This window comes from Podarcis pityusensis (assembly GCF_964106645.2).
Source record: "Podarcis pityusensis genome assembly, chromosome: 4".
NCBI lineage: Eukaryota > Metazoa > Chordata > Lepidosauria > Squamata > Lacertidae > Podarcis > Podarcis pityusensis.
The window spans coordinates 21,870,312-21,889,631 of record NC_138027.1 but is presented as its reverse complement, the minus strand read 5'-3'; the positions used below and the strand labels follow the sequence as shown (position 1 = coordinate 21,889,631).

Genomic DNA, 19,320 nt, shown 5'->3' with positions numbered 1-19,320 from the left:
CCACTGTTGTTGCTGGCCAGTGTGTCTTCTCAATCTGCTGCTTGCAAAGTGGCAGTGCAGGTCTCCTTCAGGTCCTTCCACCCCATAATTACAATGAGAAATCAGGTAGGGGAGCAGTAGGATGTCCAAGACTAGCAACCTTTCTTAACTTCTTACATGCTTATATAGTGCAGCCATTTCGAGCCATTGTATATAAACACTTACATAAAGTGGTGACACAGGCATTCTTCAGGGCGCCCTCACCCACAATGCCTCACTCTGAAGAAGGACCTGAAGGAGACCTGCACTGCCACTTTGCAGACAGCAGATTGAGAAGGCACACTGGCCTCCTCTTTCCCCCTTCTAAAGGTAGCGCTGAGTGGTGCAGCGGAAGCGGCAGGGATCTCATGCACTGCTTACCATTCCCGGTGTAGATCATCCACCAAGGCCATTTCAGTCTGTTTGCAGGACTGAAAACCAGTATAATTCAGAAATCCCTGGAGTTGCGTCTTCACCGCTTGCTTGAACGCCTTCTCCCAAAGTGATATATTGAAGACTGGTCCTGCATCAGCCATGGCAGCAGTTCTAGCAGTAGAAGAACAAATGACATGAAAATGGTCAATTTTGGAGTCAATTTGGGTGTACCATGGATTCTGTAAAAAGAGCATCTACTTTCTCTCCTCCCCACCCTTCCCTCTGGCTGCCAGGAGCTGCAGAGCAGATGTCATTAGATGTGTCGTGCCAGCTGAATTTACAGGTTTCTGCTTGGTGTGCTAGCAGAGATCGTGCTGAAGCACAAAGGATCAGGGAACCAGGGAGCAGAACATGAACACAAGAGCACGCTCCTCTTCCGTGGTTTCCAGCAACTGGTATTTGGAAACATGGCTGCTTCCAGCTGTGGATCAAATTTAGTGAGATGGAGGTGATGGTGTGGAAGCAATTTTGCTTTATCTGAAAAAAGAAAACGAAAACCAGACTTCTTCTACTTCTTCTTTTAAACGTTTTATTGATTTTACAAATACCATGTACAAATAAACACAAATTAGTAAAAACATATCTGTATGAGGAGATTCTCCGAATCTCGAGACTTCCCCCCATCCCATCCATGGAGTCTTATTTTAAGCATTTACAACTGCATATTCATCCGCCATGAATCCTAAAGACTAACTGACATAAAACAACTTTTACAGTGAATAGTACTAGTTTAATATTTGAACAACATCCTCAACAGGAGAGAGGGAGAAATATTATCAATTTCTGGAAAGATAAAAGTATTGCACCATTTTCAGCTGTTGTGAAATATGTTTGCAGAACTTCCTTCCCCATTGAAGGGGGAAAATAATCTTATCAGCAGGATTGCTAAATATCTTTATTACTTTTTGAGTTTTGTAAGCCATAGTGATTTTTCATTTTGGAGCAAGCCTCTTAAAAAGGGAAACCATGAGCATGATCAGGCAAATAGGGTAAAGTTAAAGGGTAAAGGGACCCCTGACCATTAGGTCCAGTCGTGACTGACTCTGGGGTTGCGGTGCTCATCTCGCTTTATTGACCAAGGGAGCCAGTATACAGCTTCTGGGTCATGTGGCCAGCATGACTAAGGTGCTTCTGGCGAACTAGAGCAGCGCACAGAAACGTCGTTTACCTTCCCACCGGAGCGGGACCTATTTACCTACTTGCACTTTGACGTGCTTTTGAACTGCTAGGTTGGCAGGAGCAGGGACCGAGCAACGCTGGCTCACCCTGTCACAGGGATTTGAACCACCAACCTTCTGATCAGCAAGTCCTAGGCTCTGTGGTTTAACCCACAGCGCCACCTGTGTCCCTTGATCAGGCACATACCAGAGAGTAAATGCTATCGAACTCAGTGGGACCTACTTCTGAGTAGGCATGTAGACAGTATAAGGCACAATTTACAATAAAGGAATAAACACTCCACATGTTCCCTACATAGCCACCAGCTCATGAACCATTGCAATTAAATAATTTAAATAATTTGCCCTTCAAAATGATAGGGAAGGGCAAATACAAAGTGCTTCGTATGTCAGCTTCACCATTTCCCTTTGTTTGGTGTAGGCATTTTATTTTCAGTATAAAACAGGACTCTGTTTTCATAGCTGATTGTATGCAGCAATGCCCTCTTTGTGTACTCACATTGTGTAAACATCTCTGTTGTTCGCTAGATCCTAGCCTTAGGCAGGTGTGTGTGTGCAAACACACACACACACATCCCTACACATACAAACACAACACACCTAAGCACCAGGGAGAAGTTGGGGAGCGAAGGGTTGCGTGACGTCATGTGTGTCTCTCGACACTCCACAGGCCAGTGTGCCTACTGGAAGGCTGCACCGGCTTGCGTGGCATTGGGAGATGCACGTGACACCACAAAACCTGTGGGGGCCAGGCCCCCTTCAAAAAAATATTGATAGGGCCAAAGAAACCTCAGCCCCCTAGAGTCAGTGAGCCTGATGTGCAGTCATATTGCAGGCAGCAGATTCCGAAGGCACACTGGGCCAAGAACAGTCTATGTGGTCATATGGCTGCTTAGTCAGTCAGGGTCATGGCAGTGGAGATGGAACAGGGTGGCCCTAAGAGCAGCAGATGGGGTGGTGGCCGTGTGAGATTCACCATCCCTCACCATCTGCCACCTAAGAATTGTAGGTCAGTATGGTTCACGACAGGGCCAGGCCCAGCAGTCACTGCTTGAGGTTCACACATCCTGTCCTCAGCTTTTAGTGACAGTTTCTTCCTCCTTTCACTTATTATAGCAGTTCTAAGGAATAATAATGCCCAAGTGAGCAACACAATGTCACCAAGAGGTCATTTTCTTCTGGTTTACTTTGCCTCAGACCAGTTCCAGCCAAAAAAAACCCTTGCAGCTCCGAGAGGTTTAGCAGAATCAAACTGCTTCCTTAATGCCGTAGTCACTACTGACACATAATGCACATTCAATGCAAATAAACCTACTGGTGGTCTTCTTTTACCTTTTGCAAGTTTCGAAAGTATTTCCTTGTCTAAGGGTTCAGACCTCTGGGCTATAAATTCCCAAGGCTGCTTTCTTTCAACTAGCTTCAGAGCAGAGATACCATGGATCTCACTGCCTCACCTGCGTTCTTCTTGATCCTCTGCTGCTGCCTTGGGTCTGTGGAAGCCCGAGACTTTAATTCTATCCTTTCTGTAACAAATGGAGGACCTTGGGGTAGCTGGGGGGTAATCCAGTTTTGCCCTCAGGGATACGCTCATGGCTTCTCACTGAAGGTAAGGTTTCCTCCAGGGCTGCTGTCACTTTGAAGTTCCTCCCTCCCTTTCTTTCTGAACACCTTCTGAAGATGGGGAAACAATAGGGAACTGATGGACTCTTAAGTTTTTTAGTCCTCTGCTTTATCTAAATTATGGACAATAAAAGGTTGAGTAGCCAGATGGTAATTTGGGCCACCGAGTGAAATATATTAGCAACTTATGCAGCGGTGCTATTTTCCTAGAAAAAGAGGTGTCTTGTTCTCTTAGAATGGCAATAGTGCCCACTTGAGAGCTGCCGGAACTGAGTTCTGGTGACTTCTAGCTGGGGAAAAAAGCCCTGGTATGCGGGCAGATTATTTGGTGGTAGGGCAGTGCATCCTGTTTCACTGCTTGAGGCAAAAGGGGAAGATCCACTTTGCCCTACTGCTGCCACCACTACCTCAACCACCTACCTTGCCCAAAATCAGTGCCAGTGGTGGAGGTGCTTCTCTGCTGATGGTGGAGGCGGCCAGGCAGATGGGGGACCCATGGGCATGCCACCTGGGGGGGCTTCTGGCACCTGAAGCAGCAGCCTCACACTGCCTAATGACTGGGCTGACTCTGTTTGGTGGGGCTGCTTACATGTAGGATGTTTTCCAACATATCTCCAGATATGTTGGACTCCATCTCCCATCAACCCCAGCCAGCATGACAAATGGTCTGGGATGATGGGTGTTATCATCTAACAGATCTGAGAGGGATCAAAGTTGGGAAGCCTGCAGTATGGGAAGTGATTGCCAAACTCTATTTTTTTAAAATCACTCAAGGTTGATAATTATGGCTGAATGAAGTGTGTTTCATCACCCACCCACAAAGAATGGCTGGTGTGATAGCTCAGTTGGTTGGGCATGAGACTCTTAATCTCAGGGTCGTGGGTTCAAGCCCTGTGTTGGGCAAATAATTCCTGCATCGCAGGGGGTTGGACTAGATGACCCTTGTTTTCCCTTCCAACTCTGATTCTTTAAAAAAACTATGAACGGAACACAGTAATCAGGTTTTACTTGGTGTAGAATTCTTGAAATTAACACACCTGAGTCGTGTTATTACTATCAATAGGACTGCTCTGTACAAATTTTAATGGACTACTACCCTTTATTTTAAGCCTACGCCCTCCCTCTTAGTCATCTGCCCAGGGAAAGAGCTTTATCTCTATTGCTGCATGGTTAGAAAGGGGTTGCATTCCTATCTCAGGCATGGAAAATCTACCCTGGCCATGGTAATAGTATCCAGGTGAGACTGCAGACTTAAGGGCATGGATAATTCCAGCTGAAAACTGTTGCATCCATGCCAAGTTAATTGAACTTAGATCTCATTGAACTCATGATTTTGTCAGGCTTTGGGGAATTGGCTCCCTCCCCTGGTGGCAGTAAATAAGCAGATCAAACGAAAGGAGCGTTCTTACCAGATAAGTTCTTTAATAATCACAGTGAGAAGCAAAGGGCTGTATATCTCTCTAAATATTGGCGTTGCTCCCAGTAAAGGTTCACCCCCTCTGTCCCTATTAATCTATGCCACTCCTACGTTGAGTAATCTGAGCTTGTTGCTGTTGCACTTTCTTTTTTATCACTTTCCAAGCCTTTCTAGTCTTAGGCGAAGTGGGGTCAGGAATGCTGTCCAAGGACACTGAATCTGCCAGCTGTCTCTTTCCTGGTGTTTCCTATTCTAGCTGTTCCTCACCCAGTATTTCCAAGCTTTTCCCCTCTGGGCTATGCTCCTCTGCAAACCACTGTTCTAAATCAGTACTGTCCTCCTGCCCTTGGGGGTGGACAGATAAATGGGGGGGGGGGGGCTCCCACCATTCCTCCTCAGTCCAGTCCCTGACAGATTTACTTTGACTTTAATTTTTGAAATCCTTGGTTTATCTTCAGATTTATCTCAGTCTCTTTGTCTCTTCTCCCACCAGGTAGAGCCAAACCAAGGTGGTGGTGTCAAGGATGATGATACAGCCCTAAATGGAATTCGCCTGCACTGCACTGACAGTTCAGTAATTGAGTCTGCAAGCGGACCGTGAGCATCTCTCTTGATTTCATTTCCTTTTTGTTGCAATTTTTTGGAAGGTGTTGGTGGGAGGGGCTGAACTGAAATTTGTTATGCTAGGTTAGACCAGCATGAAGAAACCATAGGGTTCACCTTGCTTTTTCTGACCTCTCAAAGGGAACCAACTCTAGCCTTTTGCTGGCTTCCAACTCAACTTTGCAGGACCCCAAAAAATTGATAGCAGGCCTGGTTTTAGAGGTTGGCACTGTTAGGACTTGCCAGTCCCTGTATCCCATAGGTGACCCAGTATGGACACCTTGAGCTTACTTTCTTAGCTGCAACTCTTGCTCTCTTTACAAGTTCACTGGATCTCTTTGAGCAAAGGACAAGAGGAAGGACAGGGAGCAGCAGCCTCTGGTTATCTTGCCCTCTCCCTCTTGGTTTGCCATAGATGTTGGCCTCAGAGAAGGAGCTAAGTGAGAAGGCAGTGATGAGGCTTAAGGAGGCAAAGATCTTAGGCCCAGATGATCTTAGGTTGTGTTAAGCAATAATTATGGGAAATGATACATTAAAGTGATAATTAACTGTTTCACAGACTCAGACAGCTACAATACCTGCTTCTGGGTTCCTGGAGAACTGCTTCTGCCCTCACTGGGAGCAGGGAGTGTTGGGGCAGAAAGGAGGGGCAGAGGCAGCTGCTTTGTGAAATTTTGGGCACAACAATACAGAGCCCTTGAGACTTTGGGTGCATCCTCTTGGAATATTCACATGGACCTGATCTGTTTAGGTGTAAGCAGAAGGCTCCCCATGTGTTACTAATTAACACCAGTGTCTTCTTTGGCAGGTGGGGAACCTGGACAGGGATTCACTATTGCCCCCAAAGCAATCTGATCTCTTTCTCTCTGAGAGTGGAAGCACCCCGGGGCAAAGGTGATGATACGGCCGCCAACAACATCCAGTTCACCTGTCAAGATGGAACTGGGCTGATGGGCCAAGGACTTACCTGGGGTAATTTTGGCGCATGGAGCAATCGCTGCTCCTCTGGTTATATCTGTGGGATCCAGACAAAGGTGGAGGGTCTCCAAGGCAAGGACGATGATACAACACTTAATGATGTGAAGTTCTTCTGCTGTGACTGAACTCTATGTGCCTGAGCCCTTTACAGCGTATCTCTGCTACTTTTTGGTATTTGTGAAGGTTAACAACAATTAAATATTGTCTTGAGAATTGTGTGTGATTCTTTTGAACAGAATTCTGCACCTATCACTTCTGGATGAGAAGCAATGAAAAATATTAAAGAACTGTTCTTAACCTGAAGCACCACTTTAGCTAATGGTGCCTCTTGCTGCCGCTGCGCCCCCGGAGCATGATTTCTGTTCTCATCCTGAAGCAAAGTTCCTAACCTGAGGTACTATTTCTGGGTTAGTGGAGTCTGTAACCTGAAGCGTTGTAACCTGAAGCATATGTAACCTGAGGTACCAATGTATTGATTGATATTATCCTTCCTAACTCACACTAGCAAATTTCTTCATATAGCAGAGTACTGTACATTCCCGTATCACACAGCAGAAAGTTGGCTGCAGATTCGTTAGAATCTCTTAAAATAATAAGCAATTCAATCTGGCTTGCCCAGATTGGGATATGTTCCTGGTAAGATCCCTTTACTCCCTCCTAAAAGAATAAAGACACAACAGTCTTATTCATAAGTAACAAAAAGAAGTTTACTCATGATCGGACAGAGCACTGAAGGAAGGCTTTAGGCTTAAAGTTGCAGATACATAGAAATAGGTTCACCCCATATGGGAGATAACCCAGGGACTGCTGGCTGAGAGCCAGCAGTGCAGTCCAGGTGAAGCAGGAAGCAGGCAGGACGAAAAAGAAGGGAGGTGGCTACATGACTTGGCCTTTTACCAGGTCTGGAAAGGTCATGCCCACCTACTGGTCATATGCAAAGGAAAGGATGCCCCAGCCAGGTGTAACAGGATGTTTAAACTGGCTGGACCAACATTCCCTTGCATGTCCACTCTAGCCAAACAGGTAATGTTGTACTTGACTGCTCCAGTGGATTACATCCCCCTCCACCCCGCATTGGAATATGGGGAAAGAGCAGGGCTGGCTGAGTTGCCCAAGCGGCTGTTACCAAGAGGTGTATGTCACAATACTGTACTGGTAAATGTCTTGGTTATATGCAGCAGCCTTTTATGATATATGGTAAAACCACATGGTAAAATCAACCAGCCTTGAGTGTCAGAAGAGGCTCCCACACCAGAAATTTCAAGGCAGCCCTTCTGCACCAGTAACATAGTCTCTATGGTCAGTGGCTATGACCTCTGTTCACCTGCGTGAGCCAGGCACCCTTAGGCCGCTCCTGCTACTACCATCACCCTGGTCGGATGCGTTGAGCGGTACCAATTGGTGGAACTGAGAAGTGGAGCCGCAACAGCAGCAGCTGGTGCCCAACCCCCTCTCCTCCCTGCAGGTCCCAGTGCATCACTGTGAGGGGTTGAGCCATCTCCTTCCCACACACTCGCCCTTCTCCACTCCCTTTCCCTGGTTGTAGAATTTGGGACATTGCACAAGGATGGATTAAGCTTTAGGCAAAATAAACACACACTTATCAAGAGAAGGGGGGCACCACAGAAATTTTCCTTTGCCAGATTTACCATGGACCATATATTGCAGCTGAGGGGAAAAGGCTCCCACAATAAATGGAAGAATTACAGGCATATATACTACCACAAGAGCAGTAAATAACAATAAACTAGTAATAATAGAGATTAATGATATACATCAATACAACAAAATTAGATTCTGGTAATTGGTAAAATGCTACTCGGTCCACGAAGGAAGCATTTGCATGACACACCTACACACTGCAGCTGACAAACTAATGCATCGTGACACAAAGTTTGGAAAGCTCTCGTTTAGGGCTTCTAACGGTCTTAATCCGGCCCTGACCCTGTATGACATGATGAAAAGCGGTGATGGCTTAAGGGTTTTTGTGGTGGTCCCGGTATTTTCTGGGCAGACTATGCATTAATAATAATAATAATAATAATAATAATAATAATAACAATAATAATTTATTTATACCCCGCCCATCTGGCTGGGTTTCCCCAGCCACTCTGGGCAGCTTCCAACAAAATACTAAGATACAATAACCTATTAAACATTAAAAGCTTCCCTAAACAGGGCTGCCTTCAGATGTCTTCTAAAAGTTTGGTAGTTATTTTTCTCTGGTGGGAGGGCGTACCACAGGGTGGGTGGTGGGACATCTGGTGGGAGGGTGTTCCACAGGGCGGGTGTCACTACCAAGAAGGCCCTCTGCCTGGTTCCCTGTAACTTGTCTTCTTGCAGTGAGGGAACTGCCAGAAGGCCCTTGGCACTGGACCTCAGTGTCCGGGCAGAATGATAGAGGCAGAGACGCTCCTTCAGGTATACTGGGCTGAGGCCGTTTAGGGCTTTAAAGGTCAGCACCAACACTTTGAATTGTGCTCGGAAACATACTGGGAGCCAATTTAGGTCTTTCATTGGTTACCTATTCATTTCTAGACCCCATTTAAAGAGCAGGACATTAGGTTTAAAGCTCTAGTAGGTTTGGGACTAGGTTATCTGAAGGATTGCCTGTAGCCATTTGAATGTGTCTAGCCCTAGAGATAGGTTTCTCCCATTGAGATATATTGCATCTGTGGGCCCATGCCTATGGGATTCTCTCATTAGGCACTGAACTAGCGGCCCTAGATAATTGGGGGGTGGGGTGGGGTGGGGAATTATACAGTGAGTCAGTCCCGGACTAGCAACCTTTCTTAACTTCTTACATGCTTATATAATGCAGCCATTTCGAGCCATTGTATATAAACACTTACATAAAGTGGTGACACAGGCATTCTTCAGGGCGCCCTCACCCACAATGCCTCACTCTGAAGAAGGACCTGAAGGAGACCTGCACTGCCACTTTGCAGGCAGCAGATTGAGAAGGCACACTGGCCAGCAACAACAATGGCCCCATGATCCGCTGGCTGGCTGGCCATTCAGTCAACAACCATCCAAGTGACTGAAGATGGGGCCACTCCTGGCTGTCTCCACTGAACATTCACACCTCCTTTTTTTTAAATATAATTTTTATTAACAGGCCAATCAAATCACATTAATTCCAAATCACATTAGTTCCAAATTATACAGCCAGATTTTTAAAATTTTGTTGGGGGTACCCATACTTCAAGCTCCGAAAGGGATCCAAACTTCACTCTTGCTGCTGCTTTAATTAAACAGTTCTATCCAGTTCTGTCCAGATAGTCTCTTTGTTATTTTCCTCATCTTCTTGTTGTTATCATATATTCCTTTCTTTGTGATCTCTGATAATCTTCACAAGTGGGTTGAAAACAAACATATCCTGTGTGGGTTTTGCACTCTCCAAGAGTCATATCACATAAAGGACAGACGCCATTTCCACACCTCCGTAAAGAACATTCCCACAGTCTGTCCGTTGATTTCCACAGGCTTGCCAATCTATATCTCAGGGGGCCCTGCCAGGTCAAGATCACATTCTGATAACCATACATTCACATTCTGATGACCCTGGTCCTCCTCCCCCTCGTCCTCCTATGGGCAAGCCTGTCTTAACGAAACTCCATTTATAACTGCGTCATAAAACTTTCTTTCCATTCCCTGATGTTTCCACCAGTCCTCTCTTTGATCAGTAATTCATTTCCACACAGTGCTTAACTCCTGCTTGTGATTAGTAATTTGCAACGATTCTTCTCTCTGGAGGGGACGGTTATTAGTACTCACATAAGACAAAAAAAGAAAAGTTTTTTCCTCCCCCCCTTTCCGTTTCACTCCAACATACCAATCTTTTAATGATGATTCTTCACTTGATTTATTTGTCCAGCCTGTCGCTCCGCTCACAGAGATCCCATTAATCAGCAGTCTTTACTCCCGATCTTCACTTGATGTATGTGCATTAGCTTCTTTCCAATTATATATTTCCAATTATATATTTCGAGCTAATGCGAACCAGTGCGCGATTAGAGACAGCGTCAGGGAGAGCCGACCTCACCCGAGGGCTTCGTGCCAAGTGTCCTCACCCCCTTCTTTCGAATCTGGGGGTGAATTATGGACACAGCTGGCAAGGCCGTCCCCCCCATTCCCTTGGGGGGGCAAGGGAGGCTGCATACTCCCATATCAGCCTCTTAATTACCTCGTGTGGGTCGGAGAGATGTTATTGTCGGCCATCTTCCAATGCGCCCCCTGGTGGCCCCCCTGAACATTCACACCTCCTATCTTCAGTATTTGGTGACAGGTCCTCTGTCCTGAATTCTCATTGTTCTTTTTATTATTATTAATTATTTTTATTAAGATTTTGCAACAAATTTTAACATAATCAAAAATTCAAATTACATTTTACATTTTCAATTACGTCCCCCTGACTCCCCACAACGTCCCTTTCTGGTTTATTGCAAATTTACGTCTTCTGCTTATAATTTTGTATGCCTTATGTATTAAAATTAAAGTTGTACCTTGTCAGTCAGTTCTTCACATTTTAACCTCATATTTATGTTTTCTATTTGTATTTGTCCATTGTAAGCGTATTACTCAAATCCTGCAAGTGAGTTCATTTCAGTGCATTGTTTCTGTATATACATCATAAGAGGTTCCCAATCTTTTTAAAAAGTCCATATTGCCCTTATCTTTAAGTCTCTCAGTTAGCTTCGCCATTTCAGTGTATTCTATCAACTTTTCTTGCCATTGTTCTTTCGTTGGTATTTCATCGCTTTTCTGTCTTTGAGCTAGTAGAATTCTGGCCGCTGTTGTTGCATACATAAATAAATTCTTGTCTTTTGGTAAATCTTGTCCTATAATACCTAATAAAAAGGCTTCTGGTCTTTTAACAAAGGTTATCTTGAACATCCCCCCCCCCCAATTCATTATAAATCATATCCCAATAGTTTCTAATTATTTTACAATTCCACCACATATGAAAAAATGTACCTTCCTTTTCTTTGCATTTCCAGCATTTGTTGGAGCTTGTTCTATGCATTTTGGCCATTGTCACCGGTGTAATATACCATATATACATCATTTTCATATAATTCTCTTTCAACAGTATGTAGTCTGTAAATTTTAAATTACTTCGCCATAACTTTCCCCAATCTTCCATGTGTATATTATGTCCTATATCTTGTGCCCATTTAATCATTACTGATTTTACCTCCTCATCTTTTGTCTCCCATTCTAACAATAAACTATAAGTTTACTTTAATAATTTACCATTCTCTTCTGTTATTTCTCTTTGGAATCTAGATGTGGTATAACTAAATCATTCCTTATTGTCTTCCTTAAAAACATCATTTAATTGTCAATGTTGCAGCCAGTTGTAAACCGAATCTTTTATTTTATCATAAACTTTAAGCCTTAGTTTCCCTTCTCTTTCTGCCAATAAATCTCTATATGTTGGGCATTTTGCCTCCATATTTATTCTTTTGATTGACATCACCTGTTGGGGCTACCCACCAGGGTGTTTTTTGCTCTAATAAGTCTTTATATTTTCCCCATACTTTTATTAATGCTTTCCTAATTATATGATTGTAAAATCCTTTATGTATCTTCCCTTTATTATACCATAAATACGCATGCCAACCAAATCTGTTATCATGTCCCTCCAAATCTAATAAATAAATAATAAATCAGTATTTTCTAACTTAATCCTATCCCGAATCCAAGTAATGCGGCTTGCCTCATAATACAATTTTAAATCTGGAAGAGAGAAACCTCCTCTGTCCTTAACACCTGTTAATATTTTATATTTTATTCTCGGCTTCTTTCCTTTCCAGATAAATTTGGATATATCTTTTTGCCACTTCTTAAAGAAAACTGCATCACTTATTACCGGTGTTGTTTGTATTTGGAAAACATTCATTTTGATTGCTGCAATTCTTCCTAATAAGGAAAGATTTGTCCCCCCCCATACTTCTAGATTCCTTTTTACCTCATTCCAGCATTTTTCATAATTGTCTTTATAGATATTAATATTCCTGGTTGTGAGACAAATTCCCAAATATTTAACTTTTTAATGAGTTTCTATTCCTATGATTTGAGACAATTCTTTTTTTTTTTAATATATATTTATTCAAGTTTTTCAATACATAAACATATTTAAACAAATAACATTGATTATTTGACATCTTTTCATCGTTACTTTGGACTCCCCCACGCCTCCCGCACACACTTACATCGTTAAAGAATTATTTCCAAACAAATTATCATTTTGTTCATAATCTTGGATTTGATCATTAGCATATAGTTTAAACTTAAGTCTAATTTAGTGGTAGACAATTACTTCTACTCAGACATCCCAATCAACATTCAGCCAAATTACAATACTTTTGCAGATAAGTCTTGAATTTCTTCCAGTCTTCTTCCATCCTCTCTTCTCCCAAGTCTCGAATTCTGCCGGTCATCTCAGCTAATTGCATATAGTCCATCAGCTGCATCTGCCATTCTTCCAGCGTAGGTAGATTTTGAGTTTTCCAGTTCTTAGCAATCAGTATCCTTGCTGCCGTTGTTGCATACATGAAAAATGTTCTGTCCTTCTTTAACACACTCTGGCCGACAATGCCCAAGAGGAAGGCCTCTGGTTTCTTAGTAAAGGTGTACCTAAACACCTTTTTTAACTCATTATATATCATCTCCCAAAAGGCCTTCACTCTCGGGCAAGTCCACCAGAGGTGAAAAAAAGTTCCTTCATTTTCCTTACATTTCCAACATTTATTGTCAGACGAATGGTATATTTTGGCCAATTTGACTGGGGTCATGTACCATCTATATATCATTTTCATTACATTTTCCTTCAAAGCATTACATGCAGTGAAGTTCAGCCCAGAGGTCCATAACCTTTCCCAATCTTCAAACATAATATTATGCCCAATATCCTGTGCCCATTTTATCATTGCCGATTTGACCATTTCGTCTTGTGTGTTCCATTTCAGCAACAAATTATGCATCTTTGAAAGTACTTTAGTCTTAGGTTCTAACAGTTCAGTTTCCAGCTTTGACTTCTCCACCTGGAATCCTAACTTTTTGTCATTTTTAAAAACTTCTTTAATCTGAGCATAGTGTAACCAGTCTCGCACTTTATCTTTCATTTTCTCTAAACTCTGCAATTTCCAATTGTTACCATCTCTTTCTAATATCTCCCAATATTTTGGCCAATTGGCCTCCATATTGGCTCTTTTTCGGGCCTTAGCCTCTAGGGGTGACAGCCACCTCGGAGTTTTATTCTCCAATAAGTCTTTGTATCTTATCCAGACATTAAATACTGCTTTCCTGACAATATGGTTCTTAAAGGCCTTATTTGTCTTAACCTTGTCATACCATAAATATGCATGCCATCCAAATGCATTATTAAAACCTTCTAAGTCTAATACATCCGTATCTTCAAGAAGTAGCCAATCTTTTAGCCAGCAGAAAGCTGCCGCTTCGTAGTACAGCTTTAGGTCTGGCAGGGCAAAGCCCCCTCTTTCTTTCGCATCCGTTAATATCTTGAACTTAATTCTGGGCTTTTTGCCCTGCCAGACAAATTTGGAAATATCTTTCTGCCACTTCCGGAAACACTCTGTCTTGTCTACAATCTGTAGTGTCTGAAACAAAAATAACATTTTTGGCAATACATTCATCTTGATGGCAGCTATTCGGCCTAACAAAGAAAGTTTTAATCTTGACCAACTATCCAAGTCTCTCTTAATTTCTAACCAGCATTTTTCATAGTTATCTTTAAATAAACTCAGATTTTTTGCTGTTATGTTTACCCCTAGGTATTTCACTTTCTTGACCACCGTTAACTCTGTCTCCCTCTGAAACCGTTCCGACTCAGTATCTGTCAAATTTTTCCCCAATACCTTGGTTTTTTGTTTATTTAATTTAAATCCCGCCACTCGACCAAAGTTTTGAATCAATTGTAATACTCTTTTCGTACTAGATTCCGGCTCCTGTAATGTCAGAACTAGGTCATCTGCAAACGCTTTAAGTTTATATTGTTTCGCTCCGACCTGGATCCCTTCCACCAGCCGATCCCCTCTAATCATGTTCAGGAGCACTTCCAGAACCGAGATAAATAGTAGTGGGGAAATCGGGCAGCCTTGTCGTGTACCTTTTTCAATTTTGAACTCTTCTGTGACCACATTGTTAACTATCAGTTTAGCCTTTTGTTCTGAGTATATTGCCTCAATCCCATTCTCAAACCCCCGTCCCACTCCCATTTCTTTTAGGTTCCCCTTCATGAATTTCCAGGATATGTTGTCAAAGGCCTTCTCCGCATCTATAAAGATTAAAACTGCTTTAGTGTTTATGTTTGTTTGCAAAAGTTCCAGTATATCTATAATGTTCCTTGTATTAGCAAACATATGTCTACCTGGGAGAAAGCCTGCCTGGTCTTTATGAATTACTTCATTTAGAACTTTCTTGAATCTACGTGCCAAGACATCTGCAAATATTTTGTAATCCACATTTAAAAGGGAGATGGGACGGTAGTTCTTTAGTTGTGTCTTTTCAGTTTCCGATTTTGGTATCAATGTGATAAAAGCTTCTTTCCATGATTCCGGCGCCCTCTTCCCCTCCATAATTTCATTGCTGACCTCCAACAATGGTTGTATCAGGTAGTCTTTCAATGTCTTATAGTAGTTGGAGGTCAGCCCATCTGGCCCTGGCGATTTGCCCTGTTTCATGTTCTGGATGGCCTGCTCAATCTCTTGTCGTGTTATTTTACCGTTCAGAATTGTTTTGTTTTCTTCTGACAGCTTTGCTAATCCATTTTTCTCCAAGAATTGTTTAATCTCAATTTCATCTTGTGGCCCTTGAGTATATAACTTTTTGAAATATTTCTGAAAACACTTTCTGATCTCTCCAGGGTTCTGGATGCTTCTTCCTTCAATCTCTAGGTTTGTTACCGTGTTTAGTTTTTGTCTCTTCTTCAACTGCCAAGCTAGCAGTTTTCCACATTTGTTAGCCGATTCAAAAGTTTTTTGCTTCATTATTTTAATCTTCCATTCTATTTCCTGGTTTATCAATTTAGAGTATTGTGCTTGATAAAGTTTAATTTCTCGTAGAATCGGCTGGGACTTTGGGTTAGATCTTAACTTCTTCTCTAGCTCTTTAATTCTTTCCAAAATTTTGTCCTTCCTTTCATTCTGTGATCTTTTCTTTATGGTATTCTGTTGTATCAGGAACCCTCTCATCACGGCCTTGCTTGCGTCCCATATAGTTCTTTTTTCCACCCTGGTGTTCATATTAACCTCAAAATAGTCCTTTAGAGTTTTTTGGGCCTTCTTTACAATCTCTTGATCTCTAAACAGGCCGTCGTTCATCTTCCATCTGAAGGAGCCGGTTGGGATCAGTGTCATGTCCATTCTCAGTGCGTTGTGGTCGGAGCATGTCTTTGGGCAGATTTCCACCTTTCTAATCTTAGGTGCCAGACTTCTAGTTATCCATATTTGGTCGATTCTTGTCCAAGTCAGTTGGGCTTCAGAGAAGAATGTTCCTTCTCTTCCCAAGGGGTTTCTCACTCTCCAAATATCAATCCAGTCCATATTGTCAGTCATTTCAAAAAAAGTCTTTGGTAGTCTTCCCTCTTTAGTAACATTTTGATTCTGTGACTTATCCATGTTGGTTGATACGACTCCATTCATGTCTCCCATCATGATGATGTTGTTGTAATCCAGATAATCCAGCATAGTCTCATGCAACTTCTTATAAAAATCCGATTTTCCTTCATTTGGGGCATAGATTCCTAATATCAAAATTTTTTCTCCTTGATGTTGTATTTCTATTGCCAAAATTCTTCCATTTTCATCTTTAAACAGAAATTTAGGTGAAAGGTTCTCTTTTGCATAAATCACTACGCCTCTCTTTTTAACTGTGTCAGAAGATATAAATTCCTGGCCGAGTCTTTTATTTATTAACACTTTTCTGTGGAACCTAATCACATGTGTTTCTTGTAAACAAATAATGTCCAATTGTTCCTTTTTTAAAATGTGAAAAATTTTTCTCCTTTTCTCCGGACTATTGCAGCCATTTATATTCCAGCTCAGAAGCTGCAGAGACATCCTGAATAAATCTGGTTATTCTTGCTGGGGTGGTACCTTGTTCTCCGGTCCTTGAGGGTCCGAGGGCGCAGGCTCCCCTGAAGGTTCGGGCCCTGGTAGTGCTCCAAGTCCTTTGTGAAGATCTTCTCCGTGTGCTTCCAGAAACTTGTCTCTATCCTCCAATGTTCTAATTTTGATCTTTTTCCCTCTGAAAGTAAAAGATAATCCTTGAGGAAACTCCCACCTGAAGATAATTGAGTTGCTCCTCAGCAATCTTGCTAGTTCCGTGTAGTCAGATCTCAGGTCCAACAATTGTTTAGGGATGTCCTTGTAAATTTCAATTCTCTTGTCCAGAATGTCCAGTGACTTTCCGTAGTGCAGGCCCAAAATCTTGTCCCTTTCCTCCTTGGATCTCAGTATAACCAAACAATCTCTGGGCTTCTCTTTCCTCCTAAGTCTTCCAAGCCTGAAAGCAGATACTATTTTAAAGTCTTTTTCCTCTAACTTCCAAAACTTGGAAAATTCTTTGGTCAAAAACTCAATTAAATTGTCTTCTTCTACTTCTGGTATTGACCGTATCCTCAAGTTGGCCTCCCTGTTCCGCAGCTCTGTCATCGAAAAGTGAATCTGATGTTCTCCAACTTGTTTGCTGAGTGGTCTAACTTCTTTCTCCAGTTCTCCCAATCTTTGACTAGTATCCTCAGCCAATTTCCGATTTTCACCTACAGCCTCCTTCAACTCTCCAATGGATTGGACATTCTGTGCAACTTGTCCAGTTAATCTATTCAAACTTTCTGTATTCTGGTCAATTTTAGCCGTTTGCAAATCAGCCTTTCTATCCAAAGCCTCCAATTTTTCAAAAATTTTATCTAGAACAGAAGCACTCACTCCTGAGGCCATATCTTCCAATTGTAATTCTTCCGTTTCTCCCTCCCCTGCCTGTGACAGGGAAGCCGCCTCTATCTCAGGAGGCAAAGTGGAAGGCAAAACAGGCACAGATGATCTACGCTGTGAGGCCGCAGATAAAGTTAAGGTTGTTTGTTTGGTTCTTCCCCTTTTCCTTGTTCCACTCATTCCAAAGTTATCTAAAGACCAAGGTCAAACTGAGTTGTTCCCATGAGAGAGTAGAAGCCCAGATGCAACAGTCAAACAGAGGGCCGGGAAAAGGAAAGTAAAACAAAGTCACTGCTGTAAGTCCAAAATCCTCTAGAGGGAGCTTAAAATGTCTTAAAGGAGAAAGTCAAGTCCAATTCAAATTTATAGATCTAATTCAACATCCAACGACCTCCACAGAGTTGAATTTTTACAGAGTATACGTGAGGCAAAACAGTGTTTCAAACAGTGCCTAGACTGCAGATGTTTCAAAATAACAAGTTCCAGCTCAGAATGTTTCAAAGTCTGAATTCAAAGTATCCAATGTTGCAGGCTGGTGCTCAGTTACTCAGGCAGCTCCAGCACCTGGGGTTCTTATTTAATTTGTAATCCACTGGTTCAACAGAAGAAAGATATCCTTGTTCCCAAATAAATCCAAAAGCCAACAGCTTAAAGTCTTTCTGCCCAGGTAGCTATTTTAAATAGGTGCCAGCAATTGGTTAAAGCATCGCTCTTAGTCTCCACTCCTCCTGTTCTTTGCTTTCAAGTTCAGTGTTAGCGGAAGACGGGCTTCCTGTTTATCGTCACTCCGCTTTCAGCCAAATTCTAATTTTTAAAGGTCTCCAAAAATTCTTAAAGTCCAGATTACTCACGGGTTGCAGCTTTCCGAATTTAAAGATTGCAGGAAGAAAGGTCAGCGCTCACCGGCAACAGCAACGCGGCTTCGCTCCGTTGATTGCGCAACGACCCACAGCGCCGCTACCCCCTCCGCGATCCGGAGCCCCTTACGGGGTCCCTTCAACGTTTTGGGGGCTGCTTCTGGCGCCCGCCGGGTCCCGAGACTACAGGCTTCTGCCGCCTGTAGTTTTCCTTAGTGGGTCTCCGCTTCGCCGTAGCGGACGACCCGTTTTCAGCGGAGCTTCCCTCTCCTTACCAGGACCGGGCAGCCATTGCCGATCGCGCCGCCTCCGGAAGTCTGAGAGACAATTCTTTTTTATCTGCTTCTTTTAAATTTTTAACTAATAATTTGGTCTTGTTTTTATTTAATTTAAATCCTGCTACTTGGCCAGACTCCTGATTTTTTTCTATAACTTTTGGGAGAGAGTCTTTAGGTTCTTCTACCATAATTACAAGATATTCTGCATAGGCTTTTAATATATATGATTTTTTGCCTATTTTAATTCCTTTAATATTTTCATCTGCTCTGATATTTCTAGCAAGTACCTCCAACACTAATATAAATAATAAAGGTGATACGGGACATCCTTGTCTTGTGTCTTTTTGAATTTTTGAATTTTGCATTCCTCTGTTATCACCTAATTTACAAAGCCACTCCCGACATAAGTGGGGGGGTGCGGGCTCAAGCCCCCACCTACATTCTCGCGGGGCTGGCTGCAGGGACTCAGGGATTTCCCAGGGTCATTATTATTCATCACCCACAGCGGCCAGCCAATTGGCTGGCAGTAGGGGCGGGCTTACTGGGGGGCACTTAAGGTCGGGGCAGCCCTGGCTCGCCCCTTTCTTTGTTCTCAACAGCTGCGGTTTGCTTCGCTGCCTTCTGTCACTGCGAGTTGGTTTTTTCCTTCTTCTTCCATTGTTTGCCGCACGTGTTTTCTCCCTTGGTGCTGTATTTCACAGTTGCGTCGGATTTTATCCCTTCCCTTTGCTGGAGCGCGAAAAGCCGCCTTTAGAGTGGTACCGTAGCGCGTCCAGCCGTCTTTCCTCCCCTCCCGTTTGCTTTTCTCTTGCGTCGTTTCCTGGTCTTTGAACGCAGCGCAGGGACTCTGCTCATCCGGCTACCGTTTTTAGCCGCGTCGCCCTTTTGGCTGCATCGACCCCTTCGGGACGGCAAGAAGCGGAGGACCTCCACTGACCTTGCGCCCCATCCCTGTGCCGGTCGCCCCGCTGTGGTAAC

General features: G+C 43.0%; 1 protein-coding gene across 1 annotated transcript; it reads left to right on the top strand.

Moving 5' to 3' along the window:
- The first annotated feature begins 3,063 nt into the window (after positions 1 to 3,063).
- Positions 3,064 to 6,519, top strand: LOC308475361 (vitelline membrane outer layer protein 1-like). Its single transcript, XM_081002479.1, has 3 exons — positions 3,064 to 3,237; positions 5,162 to 5,265; positions 6,080 to 6,519. The coding sequence occupies exons 1-3, from the start codon at positions 3,067 to 3,069 to the stop codon at positions 6,372 to 6,374; spliced, it is 570 nt and encodes a 189-aa protein (XP_080858605.1). The 5' UTR covers positions 3,064 to 3,066; the 3' UTR covers positions 6,375 to 6,519.
- The last annotated feature ends 12,801 nt before the right edge of the window (positions 6,520 to 19,320 follow it).